Source organism: Martes martes (genome assembly GCF_963455335.1).
Source record: "Martes martes genome assembly, chromosome: 6".
Taxonomy (NCBI): domain Eukaryota; kingdom Metazoa; phylum Chordata; class Mammalia; order Carnivora; family Mustelidae; genus Martes; species Martes martes.
Window position 1 is genome coordinate 10,243,430 of NC_137893.1, and position 13,496 is coordinate 10,256,925.

The 13,496-nt window shown below is 38.5% G+C and overlaps 1 protein-coding gene across 6 annotated transcripts in view; it reads right to left on the reverse strand.

Moving 5' to 3' along the window:
* Positions 1-13,496, reverse strand: part of ARID1B (AT-rich interaction domain 1B) — a gene marked incomplete at its 5' end in the record, with an annotated part of 439,771 nt that overhangs the window by 90,773 nt on the left and 335,502 nt on the right. For all 6 annotated transcript variants that reach the window (XM_080805572.1, XM_080805571.1, XM_080805568.1 and 3 more), the window contains one exon: positions 3,173-3,262. In XM_080805572.1, coding sequence (XP_080661698.1) covers positions 3,173-3,262 — 90 coding nt within the window. The remainder of the gene's footprint in view (positions 1-3,172; positions 3,263-13,496) is intronic.

Sequence of the window (13,496 nt, forward strand, 5' to 3'; positions counted from 1 at the left end):
CTCAGCAGTGTGGGAGCTATGTTCCTGTCTAGCAAGTTCTGAGAGAAAATATGTTTTTTAAAAACGATGCTAACTCATTAATATACTTCTTTCCTCTCTGTTTCTTTCCTCACTTCCTTCAATAGGGGTAGAGGGCTATATCAATTGTAAAGGTATAAATGGAGTTAAATTACTTTTCAATACATGGGAGTCAACACTGGGGAATTGTCCAGCAAGTGTTTTCTCAAATCTACTTTGTACTATATACACTCTTGGTACACACCCAATGATGACAAAACAGACAAGGAAAATGTTACATTTTATCAAAACATTGTAATGACTGTGTTATTTGCCACTGAGACACCTGATCAAGTATCATCAAGAACTAACGTTTCTTCCTAGATTTTAACAAATAATAAAGCCATTAAAAAAAATCCTTGCTATCCAATTTTGGAGGAAAGTTAACCATGCATGGCAAAGTATCTTTTTTTTTTTTGGTAAAGATTTTACTTATTTAAGAGAAAGAGAATGAGTGGGGAGAAGCAGAGAGGGAGAGGGAGAAGCAGACTCCTTGCTGAGCAGGGAGCCAGACATGGGGCTCAATCCCAGAACCCGGGGGTCATGACCTGGGACGAAGGCAGATGCTTAACCGACTGACCCACCCAGGCGCCCCATGGCAAAGCATCATTTATCACCTATTTGGAAATATGAGGTCTTCCCGTTTAGGGGGCTGTCCAACCAACAGAAAGGACACAAGGGATACACATAACGTCTTTAGCAGCCTTTCAGAAAAAGCCTGGGGAAAGTGTTCATAAAAATCAATTCAGATTTAGCAAGTTATAAAATTTGTATTTGCTATTTGAAGGAAATGGTTATTATAACTACCCGGATTGTTAAGTATCCATTACCAATTACCAAAACCACACTACATACACTGAAGATAATCAGAGGGAAAAAAATAACAAACACATCCACACAATCGTTTTATATAGTGACACCAGAAGAAAACTCTGGATTTTCTTGCTAATGTATTTAAGTTAAAATTTTAGCAAAGGGAGAGGGAAAGAGAGTCCAAAGCAGACTCCATGCTGAGTGCAGGGTCTGACTCGGGGCCTAGATCCCCACCTGAGCCCAAACCCAGCATCGGACACTTAGCTGACAGCACCACCCAGGTGCCCCTGTTTAAGTTAGAAGTTTGACTGTGTTTCCTCATTGTGGCACCATGGTTCACATCTGGCTTTCTACATTTTCAAATTCTTAAGGGTATTATCAGTTGGAAGAGGCTGGGGGACATGTTGCTGGAAGATCTAGAAGGCGTTTCTCTCTTTTAGCTCTTTGCAATAAAGGTTAGAATGGTAGGACTTCCGAATAAGGAACCTCTTACCCTTGAACGCTTGCCGAAGAAGCGGACTCTCCCGGTGGGAATGGTGCTATGGGGTTATGGTGAGGATTAGGGGAAATGGCAAATATCTTCATCTTAGCTCTGGGTCTGGCCTGAGCAGGTTTTCAGTGGAGGATAATTTCTCTCATCCTTTATTTTCTCCACTTCCCTGACCCGGCAGCATAATGGAGGTGTAACCCAAGGCCAAGTAGAGGAGTCTGGAGAGAATCCCCCCTTGCGTGGCTCTAGCATGCTCTCCATGAACTTCCAGATGACCAGAGACCCGAGGAATTAATACAGAAGAAAGATGTGAGGTATAAGACGGATTCACAGGAACTACACAATTATTAGAACATATTATAGTATCATTATAAGGCAGTGGTTCTCAAAGTCTGGTCCTCAGATCAGCAGCATCAGTAATAGCTGGGGACTTGCCCAAAATGCAATTTTAAATGGCCCATCACAAGCCTCCTGAGTCAGAAATCTGGGGGTGTGTGGCCCAGAAACCTCTTTTAACCAGTTCTCTAGGTAATTCTCATACACCTTGAAGTTTGAAAACCATTAGCTATCCCATCATTAGGTCATACTACAGTATCTCAATAAGGGGAATTCACGTGTTAGCTATACATTAAATTATAATAAAAAAGTTAAATACGTAGAGGTAGCAGAAAATAAAAATTTCATTTTATTCCTACAAAATACTCATTTCAACACAAACGATGTATAGCTAGGACTAATCATCTTTTCACTGGCGTTACTTTCTAAAGCACGAGGTGCTGAGTTAAACATGTAATAATAACTGAAACCTTTCAATTCCAATTAGAAGCAAATCGTCATCTGTACAACTCATACAGGAATAATTATAAACGTGAGGGGTCGGGAACCTTTAAATAGCAGCTCCCAAGCTAGCCACTTCTGTCTTCTGGGTGGGCGTGAGGGAGAACGCAAGTGACACGCTCCATGGGCGGACTGGGCGAGCCCTGACTCACAGGCAGTGGGAAGTGACCGGCACAGCCCCACATGGTGCAGTAGGCGTGGAAAGCCTGGTCTACAAAAATCACCACCAACAAAAGTAGCTTTACTACAGAAGGAGAGAAAGGAGACAGAGATAAATAAATGAAGGCCAAAGGCCGTAACCAACGCAGTCATATGTGGGGTCAATGTGTACAACCGGGCTGAAGATCAGAGTCTGCCTACGGGGGCCGGGGGTGGGGGGGGCGTGGCCAAGAGCTTCAGGAAGAGCCCGTGTTCTTTTTTCCGGCTCTGGCCCTCGCAAGCCTCCGACAGTGAGGAGGTCCTCTGGGAGCTCTGTGGTCCTCAGTTTCTTGAGTTTAGGTGGAGGTGACTGAACTCTCGGGTTGGATCTAGTTCTAAGCTACTACAATTGTACAATACAAGGTCTTACTCTGTGTTTAAATTTTTACTGTCTAAGCATCCTGGGATAAATAGTTGGTCAAAACAGTTAAACATACACACTCTAACATTTTACTTCATTAGGACCGATATCCAAATCGCATCAGGAACAGTCCCTTTGGCCCAGCTAGACCAAGTGTCAGGTTACGGTCATGTACAAACTGTGCTTCACGGTGCTACGTGGACACACACACTCCTTGGGTCTTGAACTGTGCTTGGTAAAACTTCACCTGACCTGCAAGAAAGCAGCCTTCTCTTCCATGGTTGTTGTATGTATGTTCTTTTTTTGTTCATCTGATGAAGAAACATTATCTCTAAGGAGATGCACGGCTGACCAGATTCGTGTAAGCCTTATATACTCAAAACACAAAGATATAGAGACATGAACTGAAGACTAACCTCTTTCCTGTGACATTGGTGACTGGCTCAAGGCAGGATGGGGGCTGGATTCTGACTGGCTCCCGGGTGGCTGAGGAGGCATCTGACTGCCTGGAAAACACAGGAAGGGAAGTGGGGATGGGGAACCCTCTACATTAATATTGCAATTGTGCAAAACCAAGACACAGTCACATTTATTTAAATTTAACCATTACAGAAGGTACGGCCCCATACAGAAAAAGCCATGGCTCCCAAAGCAGGCTACATCGTCCCTTTCTGGTAAAACGAAGAAGAAATATGGATAATCAGACTCAGCAAATGACCTCTGGGTAAGTTTCATTTCTTCCTGAAGGAATTTCCAAGCTCACAAATAAACGAGCAGCAGAAATCTGACACAGACTTTAACGCAGCTAACAAAATCCAAGACTAATGAAATAAATTCCCCCCTCCTGAGTTTGAACTGGTTTCTAAGTGGCCAGGCATGCACAGTGGCCAAAAATTTTTTGTTGGTAAATATTTATTTGATGCAGAAATATCAACCAATTTCTAAAAAAAAAATCTTTAATCAGAGATTTAATACAAACACAATAGACTTTGGTGAAAAAAAAAACAGAACATACTACTATAAAATCTACATTTTATATACATTAGCACTAAAGAGGAAGTATTATTCTGCACCTTTTTTGATCTTTATTGCTAATAAAGCAACAGCATCTATTAACATCTATTTGATTTCCGTTTATCTAATGTGTGCTCAGTGTGTCTCTTCAAACTATAATGTAAGCTCCTTGAGACGGGAATAATGTCTTTTACTACTTTAATCCCTCCATTAGCATAACAAATATTAATAAAACTTTGTTATTTAATGGCCCTTAATCTGAGCATATGAATTATGTTCAATATAAGTATGAAGATACTTGTTATTTTTATTAAGTAAAGGGAGACAATGAATCATGTGAAGGCAGGAGACAGGATTTTGAAATTTAAGAATCATCAGAGGTACTTGATATCTCAACTCACTTTCTGGCTCAGAGGTTTAGATACATTTTGACTAAAAATGTTATTGAAGAGGGCAGCTGAATTTAGCCCAGTCCTCAAGGTGCTAGCTGTCGTGGCATGAAGAGCTTGCTGTTTTATCTTCCCATTTTCTCCTTTGCTAAAATAAACTGAAAGACTGAAATAGATGCACATACATAGCGACATGGTACATACATGCATACATGCATGCATACGTGCAGGCATGTACCGATCTCCCCACATCACCCCGTGGTACTACAGCCGATGATCATGCTAGGTCAAGCTACCTGCTCCGACATCACAGCACCCACTTCTCTACGGTTCTGTGTACTGCCACAAGAACCACAGCTGAGTAGAAAAGGAAATTAATGGACTGAAGATCACCACCAATTCGCCTGGTGAAGGTCATGCTGCAGAGCCCGGGGTTTTACACTGAACAACCACCCCTCCTCTTTCTAACCAACGACATCTCTGCGAGGCCAGGCGGCCTGACTCCAGCCCAGGAAGAGCGCGGTCCCCGGAGTCTCTCAGGGCTGCCACTCATTACTGATTCTAATAACGGCTGTATCTGTGGCAGCCAGAGAGGCCGGAAAATGATTTTCTATTTAGATAATACACACCTCGTTGTCAAAATAGAACTATTAAAAAATCCCAAATTGTTTTTGGGAGTTTAGGCTTCTCACTTTCAGAAAAGAATGTATGTAAGACCTGTGGATATATTTCTGAGTGCTCTTGGGTTCAAATGCCCTTCTCATTTTCAGACACAGTGAAAACCAAGACCTAAATGGACAGACGCTGAGAACCGTGGCGCTGTGAGACCACCAGGAGTAGCTCTGAACTCACAGCCACGCCTAGTGTCTAAAAATCCGAGACAAACAGTCCGGTCTCTCTTCAGCCATTCATTTTACTCCTAGACATTTGCAATAAATTTGTGTGAGCACCAAATAATTAAATGGAAAGTAAAAAAACAACATTCTGGAAGAAAACAATTTCAAGGGTAAACACTGGTCATCAACGTGGCCATAGACACACAGAAGTTGCTGTGTCTACTCAGGGTCAAGTGCTTCCTATGAAATGCCCTCAGGCTCCCAATCTGCAGCCCATTTAGAAATGGAAAGCACTCTGCAGCCAAATCCTGACTTTTTAAAATGTCACCGGGGAATCAGCTGCACTAAGACAGTAAGTGCTTACATTATAGTGATTGTTTCTGTATGACAGACCGAATTCATAGACTCATGACAGCAAAACAAACAGTAATTCTGTGTTAATACAGGACACTACCACTTACGCTATGCACGCCCAAGGCACTGCTCTCATGTACAATATATCAAGTAAAAGTAAAGAAAGGCTGTAAGAAACCCATCTCATGAATTCATAAAACACTGCCACATCCAACAGCACTATGCTTGTCTGGTGCAATTCTAAGACAGATAGATATCTCTTTATGGCAACGATAAATTTATTACTAAATCCATCCTTTAAAGAAATAAACAAGAGCCTTTTTGTGGTAAAGACAGATTTGAGCAAACTGCTTTAAGTTCCCCACGTGCTTTTACCCTCTATCTTTCCACCAGTAGTTTCATAGTTACTAAGAGCTTCACCTTCTGAAGGCACAGGTAGAAGCACAGTCACAGCCGCTGATGAATCAGAAAATAAATCTGAGAAATATAATACAGGATTAGTTTGTGTCCCTGGTCCACATAAAGAAGATAATTCAGAGCCTTCTGAACCAAATGAATTAAGTAAATACCCTCAAAATCATAGATTTTTATAGGACATATGCTTCTCATAAGTAAAACCTTTTAAACAAAATTTGGTTAAGTATTTTAAAAGAGAATACTGCCATGCATAGTGAACAAACAAACTTTATGGGGAGGCTTTAACATTAAGTCAGAGTTTTTAAAGAAAGCCATTTCCCCCTTGTCTATAATGATGTGAACATAATGGAAAAAACATTACAACTGGAAAAAACTATGCTGAGTTAGAAGAAATCCCACCACTTTACGGCTATGTATTTATTCTCCAATGACCATATATACGATATTGTACAAAATCCTGGTGCAACAAAATAAAAATGAAGCATCAGTAAGTCACCTGAATTTCTGCTGTTGCCAACTTAAAACTCTCAGAAGTCTGCAGCATGATTTTTTTTTATTAAGAACTTTTAATTTTACACTTACAGAAGTTACAACATGAGTATAACGAACTCCTATAAATCCCTACCTCACCTCCCCTAGTGTTCACATCTTATACAACCATAATATAATTATCTTAAGCACTTAACATGCTACCACACTATTAACTAAAGATCTTACTTGAATTTCGCCATTGTTTTTCTTCCTTCCATTCTAGCATCTCACATTGCGTTTATTTCTCCGTAGTCTCCTCCAGCCTATAAAAGACCTTCAGCCTTTCCTTATGTTTTATGACCTTGACGCTTTTGGAGAGTACGGCTCATGACACAGACATATTTCATTTCTGGTGTTGTTTACTTTGATTACTTGGTAAAAGTTGGGTATCTACCAAATCCCTCCAAAATAAAATTACTATTGTGCCCTTCGCAGTTGTGAGTATCTTAGGGAAGATATTTGAGACTATGAAAATCCTCTCTTTCAAACTTGCTTGCACTAACCTCAGCATCATTAGAGGACCCTGCCTGTTACATTTATTACAATACTGTTCGTAATGATGATCCTTTATTCTCTTCTTTCCTTCTGCATTTATTAATGGAAGTCTATTGGAGGAAGAACTAGCTCTTCCTCCCCCTTTGTTTATGTATTTATAAGACTATTTATTTCTATCCACAAAAACTCATTGTAGAAGACACACTACAGGATGACTTCCAGCAAATCACGTCCTGGTGTAATCCTCATGTCTTGATTGAGGGCAGAACTTGTAACTTGACTTTAACCAAAGAATATAACAAAAGGAATGAAATATCACTTCTAAAATTACATTACATGGCAAAATTAAAGGTGTTTTACAGATGTAATTAAAGTCTTTAATTGGCTGGTTTTGAGACAATCAAAAGGGTAATGATGATGTGCAGACCTGACTTTCAAAGAGGACCCAGGCTTCTCTGAGCAGACCTGTGTTTCCCATGGCCTTGAAGGCCTCACTTCTACAGACACAGACCATCTGACACTCCGCAGCCTTCTGAGGCCCTGAGCAGAGGACCTACTGGGCTGTGCCTGGATGCCTGGCCATGGAAACTGTGAGACAGTGTATGTCTGTTGTTTTAAGCTGCTAAGTGTGTAGTAATTTGTTCAAACAAGAAGAAATGAATACACTTGTTGATATTTATTTTATTCCATGGGTTAACATCCAACACTGACATTATTTTGTTCCTAGAATTGTTCCAGCATTGGCCATCAGAAGTTCCTTCAAATCCTTAGTTTTTGGAATCGTAAGATACTGCAGGCTCATTTTTCATTTTTTCTGACCTAGCCCTGTAATCAAGCACTTCTCCTAGGATTGCTCGATCTTTTTACTGGAAGATCATGTTCACAGACGAAGATCTGAGCATTAGGTGTGCTCATTATTTCTGGGATGCTATTGCTTCTTGGCCCTCTCAGTGAACAGATGTAGGAAATACACGTATGCACACTAACCCATATGTATATGCGTATCTACATTTCAGTATCTGTGTGTGTAACTGTGAGCTTATGAAAATACCTCTAATTCCAACCCAGAATTGGAGGGTATATTTTAGTCTTCCCTCTTTCCTTATTAAGAGTTCTTTTTACAATAGTAAGAAACCCCGTTCTCATTATCTAAATCAATACACAAAGTAACTTCAGAATTACGCATCTACATCACTGTGAAAAAACAGAGCCATTCGTTAGAGGACTTCCTGCCATTCTGCATTCCCTTCACATCTTGACTGGCCCTAATTGTTTTGATATTTGGGTGGTATGTGAAATACTTCCATGGTTCCAGAAGTCACCAAGAGATACAAAAAGATATGTGCCGAGGAGTCAGTCCCCCCTCAATCCTGCTGCCCTATTTCCATTCCTCCTTCTTTCCACTCCTCTCCCAGCTGCCCTCCATAATAAACAATCTTTTTAAGGTTCTGGTTTATCTTTGCTATATGTATTTTTTCATAAATGAAAGGACACCTGTGGATTCCCTTACATTATTTTACTCCCTACTTGAAGGGTAACATCCTACATAGCTTTTGGGCTTTGCTTTTCTTCTTAACAACATATTCTGAAAAGTACGTTCTGTAAGTTTATAACATTTTTCATTTGAGGAATAGGTATATGGCATTCCTTTATGTGAATATTCCTTACTTTATGCAACCACTTGCCAAATACGGGCATTTTGGCTGTTTCCAATCTCTTGCGTGTGTATTTCTGTATTGTTTGAGATCTACCTTTAGGGTAAATTCCTTGAAGTGGAATTGTTGGGGCAAAAAAACAAAAAAAATGTCAATTTCCCTCTGTGAAGTTGAGAACCAATTTAAATTCTCACCAGCAATGTTTGAAAGGTCTACCTCGCTGTAACCTAACAAAGTATGTGGTCATTTAAACCATGTTTGTCAGTCTTATTGGTGAGAAACAATATCTGAGATTTTTGAATTTGCCTTCCTGATTCTCAGTGAGTTTGACCACCTTCTCATTTTGAGAGATATAAATATATCTCTTCTGGTTCATTGCTTATTCATGTCTTTCCCACATTTTTCAGTCTGGGTTTTTAATACTTCTGTCTTGTAATTTTTAAGAATTCTTATTATGTCAGGGATATAATAACCCTTTACGGTACGCGTTGTGACTATTTTCTCCTACTTTTGTCAATTGTCTTTGGATATTATGATGTCTTTTGTAGTGGAAATTTTTTTAAACAAAGGGCCAAATTTATCAATCTTTATTTTTATTACCTCTAGATTCTGTGTCCTATAGAAAGCTCCTTTCTGTACCAAGGTTAAAGAGGAATTCACCCCAGTTTTCTTCAAGTACAGGCATGGCCTCATCTTAATCTGCTGGGATTTTATTTTTGTGTGTGATGAAATATAGATCAAATTTTATCTTTTTTGATCAGAGCTTTTAAGATCTACTCTTATAGCACATTTTAATGTCTAGTAAGGCTAGCTCCCTAACCCCTCAAACTACCTTTTCTTTTTCAGTGTTTTCTACCGTTATTTTTTCTATATGAACTTTAGTATCAATTTGTCCATATAAAATAGCTTGCTAATGTTTTTACTGGGATTACAATGATACTCTAATTTCAGGAGAATGGATGACTATTGAGTTCATCCTGTTCAAGAACAGGAGAACGTCTTTCACTGTTCATGTCTTCTTTACTTTCTTCTAAGTACATAAAAGCTTTGTGTATTTTATGTTAAATTTATTCCTGAGCATTTAATCTTTGTTGCTACTAATTACAGATAGGATTTTCTCTAACGGTATGTCTTTTAACTGTTTATTGCTTGTGTAGAGGAAAGTCATTGCTTTTATTTTTCATTTTATTTTTTCATCATGATAAGGGTACTCTTTAATCCCCATTCCAGTTTCCCCCATACCCCTACCAACCCACCCTGCAGGAATCATCAGTTTATTCTCTGTAGTTAAGAATCTGTTTCTTGGTTCTTAGTTCTCTCTTTGGAATCCATTTCTTAGTTCTCTCCTAGAAAAAAAGAGGGAACTTTTCTCCCCTTTGCTCATTTGTTTCTTAAAGTCCACATGACTGAAATCATATGGTTTTGCCTTTCTCTGACTTATTTCACTTAGCATTATCTCTCTAGCTCTGTCCATGTTGCTGCAAATGGCAAGATTTCCTCCTTTTTTATGGCTGCATACTATTCCATCGTGCATATATGTACCAAATCTTGGGCTGCTTTCATAGCTTGGCTATTGTAAATAATGCTGCTATGAACATAGGGGTGCATGTATTTCTTTGAATTCGTGTTTTTGTATTTGGGGAGTAAATATCCAGTAGTGTGATTCTTTGATTGTAGGTTGTTCTATTTTTACTTTTTTTTTTTTTTTTTTTTGAGGAATCTCCATACTGTTTTCCACAGTGACTGCACCAGTTTGCATTCCCACCAACAGTGCATGAGGGGTCTTGTTTCTCCACATCCTTACCAATAACTGTTATTTCCTGCGTTGTTGATTTTAGCCATTCTGACGGGTATGAGATGATATCTCACTATAGTTTTGATTTGCATTTCCCTGATGAGTGATGTCAAGCATCTTTTCAGGCATCTGTTGGTCATCTGGATGTCTTTTTTGGAGAAATGTCTGTTCATGTATTCTGCTCACTTTTAATTGCACTATTTATTTTTGGGGTCTTGAGTTGTATCAATTCTTTGTATATTTTGAATACTAACCCTTTATCAGATATGTCATTTACAAATATCTTCTCCCATTTAGTAGGTTGCCTTTTACTTTTGTTGATTGTTTTCTTCACTGCACAGAAAGTTTTTATTCTGATGTAATCCAATAATTTATTTTTGCTTTTACTTCCCTTGCTGGAGGAGAAATACTTAGAATAATGTTGCTAACAGCCTATGTTGGAGAGATCACTGCCTGTGTTTTCTTCAAGAATTTTTATGGTTTTGGGTCTCACGTTTAAGTCTTTAATCCATTTCAAGTTTATTTTTGTGGCTGGTGTAAGAAAGTAATCCAGTTTCATTCTTTCACATGTGGCTGTCCAGTTTTCCTAACACCACTTGTTGAAAGTATGTTTTCCCCCATTGTACATTCATTTCTCCTTTGTCAAAGATTAATAGACCATATAATTGTGGGTTTATTTCTGGGTTTTCTATTCTGTTTCATTGATCTATGTATCTATTTTTATGCCAAATACCATACTGTCTTAACTACTACTGCCTTGTAATATAATTTGAAAATCAGAATTGTGATTACCTCCAGTTATGTTTTTCTTCTTCAAGATTGCTTTGGCTATTCAAGGTTATTCGTGGTTCCATACCAATTTTAGAACCATTTGTTCTAGTTCTGTGAAAACTGTTGTTGGTATTTTGATAGGGCTGCATTAAATCTATAGATTGCTTTGGGTAGTACAGACACATTAACAATATTTGTTCTTCCAACCCATGAGCATGGAATGTCTTTCCATTTCTTTGTGTTGTCTTGAATTTCCTGTATCAGTGTTTCACAGTTTTCAGAGTACAGGTCTTTCACTACTTTGGTTAAGTTTCTTCCTATATATTTTACTGCTTTTGGTGCAATTGTAAATGCGGTTTTCTTACTTTCACTTTCTGCTACTTCATTATTAATGTAAAGGATAACAGATTTCTGTACATTGATTTTGTATCCTGTGACTTCACTGAACTCATTTATCAGTTCTAATAGTTTTGCGTTAAGTCTCCAGGGTTTTCTATATGTAGTATCATGTCATCTGTAAATAGCGAAAATTTTACTTCTTCCTTACTAATTTTGATGCCTTTTATTTTTGTATGTTGTCCAATTGCTGTGGCTAGGGCTTCCAGTATTATGCGGAGTAACAGTGGTGAGACTGGACATTCTTGTCTTGTTCCTGATCCTCAAGGAAAAGCTCTCAGTTTTTCCCAATTGAGTATGATGCTGGTTGTGAGTTTTTCAAATAAGGACTTTATTATGTTGAGGTATGTTCCCTCTAAAACTACTCTATGGAGACTTTTATCATAAATGGATGTTGCACCTTGTTACATGCCTTTTCTCTGTCTACTGAAATGATCACATGGCTCTTATTCTTTCTCTTATTGTGACATATCACACTGATTGTTTTGTGAGTACTGGACCTGCACGACACTTGCATCCTGGGAATAAATCCCACTTCGTTGCAGTATATGATTTTTTAAATATATTGCTGGGTTGGGAGGACAAATATTTTGTTGAGAATTTCTCCCATCTATACTCATGAGTGATACTGGCCTGTAGTTCTCTTTTGTTGTGGTGTCTTTACCTAGTTTTGGTATCAGGGTGATATTGGCCTCATAGATAAATCTGGAATTTTCCTTCCTCTTGTATTTTTGGAATTGTTTAAGAAGAATGGGTAAGAATGGCTATTAAGAAGAATGGGCTCTTTAAATGTTTGGTAAAATTCGCCTGTGAAGCCATCTGGTCCTGGACTTTTATTTATTGTGAGTTTTTTGGTTACAGATTAAATTTCATTGCTGGTGATTTCTATTTCTTCCTGCTTTAGTTTTGGTAGGTTTTATGTTTCTAGGAATGTATCCTTTTCTTCTAAACTGTCCAATTTGTGGCATATAGGTTTTCATAATATTGTTACAACTGTTTGTATTTCGATGGTTTGGCTGTTATTTCTCCTTTTTCTTTAGTAATTTTATTTGGGTTCTCACCCCCCGCCCTTTAAAATCGGTCCAGTTAGAAGTTTATCAATTTTGTTGATCTTCTCAAAGAACCAGCTCCTGGTTTCATTGATCTCTTTTTTAGTTTTTATAGCATTTATTTCTGTTCTAATCCTTATTATTTCCTTCATTTTGCTGGGTTTGGGTTTTGTTCATTCTTTTTATTCCCGGCTCCTTTAGGTGTAATGTTAGGTTGTTTATCTGAGACTTTTCTTGCTTCTCAGTTGACCCATTCATTGTTTAATAGCCTGTTATTTAATCTCAATGTATTTGTGCTCTTCCCAGATTCTTTCTTATGGTTGCTTTCTAGTTTCATAGAGCTGTGGTCAGAAAAGATACACAGTACGAATCTGATTTTTTAAAATTTGCTGAGACTTCGTTGGTGGCCTAATATGTAGTCTATTCTGGAAAACATCCTGTGTGCACTTGAAAACAATGTGTATTCTGCTATGTAAGAATGGAACGTTCTGAATACGTCTTTAAATCCATCTGGCCCAGGGGCGCCTGGGTGGGTTGAAGCCTCTGCCTTCGGCTCAGGTCATGATCCCAGGGTCCTCGGATCGAGCCCCACATCGGGCTTTCTGCTCAGCGGGGAGCCTGCTTCCCCTCTCTCTCTGCCTGCCTCTCTGCCTACTTGTGATCTCTGTCAAAGGAATAAATAAAATCTTAAAAAAAATCCATCTGGTCCAGTGTGTCATCAAGGCCACCGTTTGGTTTTCTGGTTGGATGATCTGTCCTTCAATGGAAGTGGAGTGTTAAAGTCCCTTACTAGTATTGCATTATTATTATTTCTTTTATATTTGTTATTAACTGTTCTATGTATTTGTGTGCTCCATGTTGGGTGCATAAATGTTTACAATATCCTCTTGTTGCATGGTCCCCTTTATTATTATATAGTGTCCTTCTTTGTTTCTTGTTACTATCTTTGCTTTGAATTCTATTTTGTCTGTTTTAAGTACTGCTATCCTGGCTTGCTTTTGGAATCCATTTGCATAATAAATATGTCTCTATCCCCTC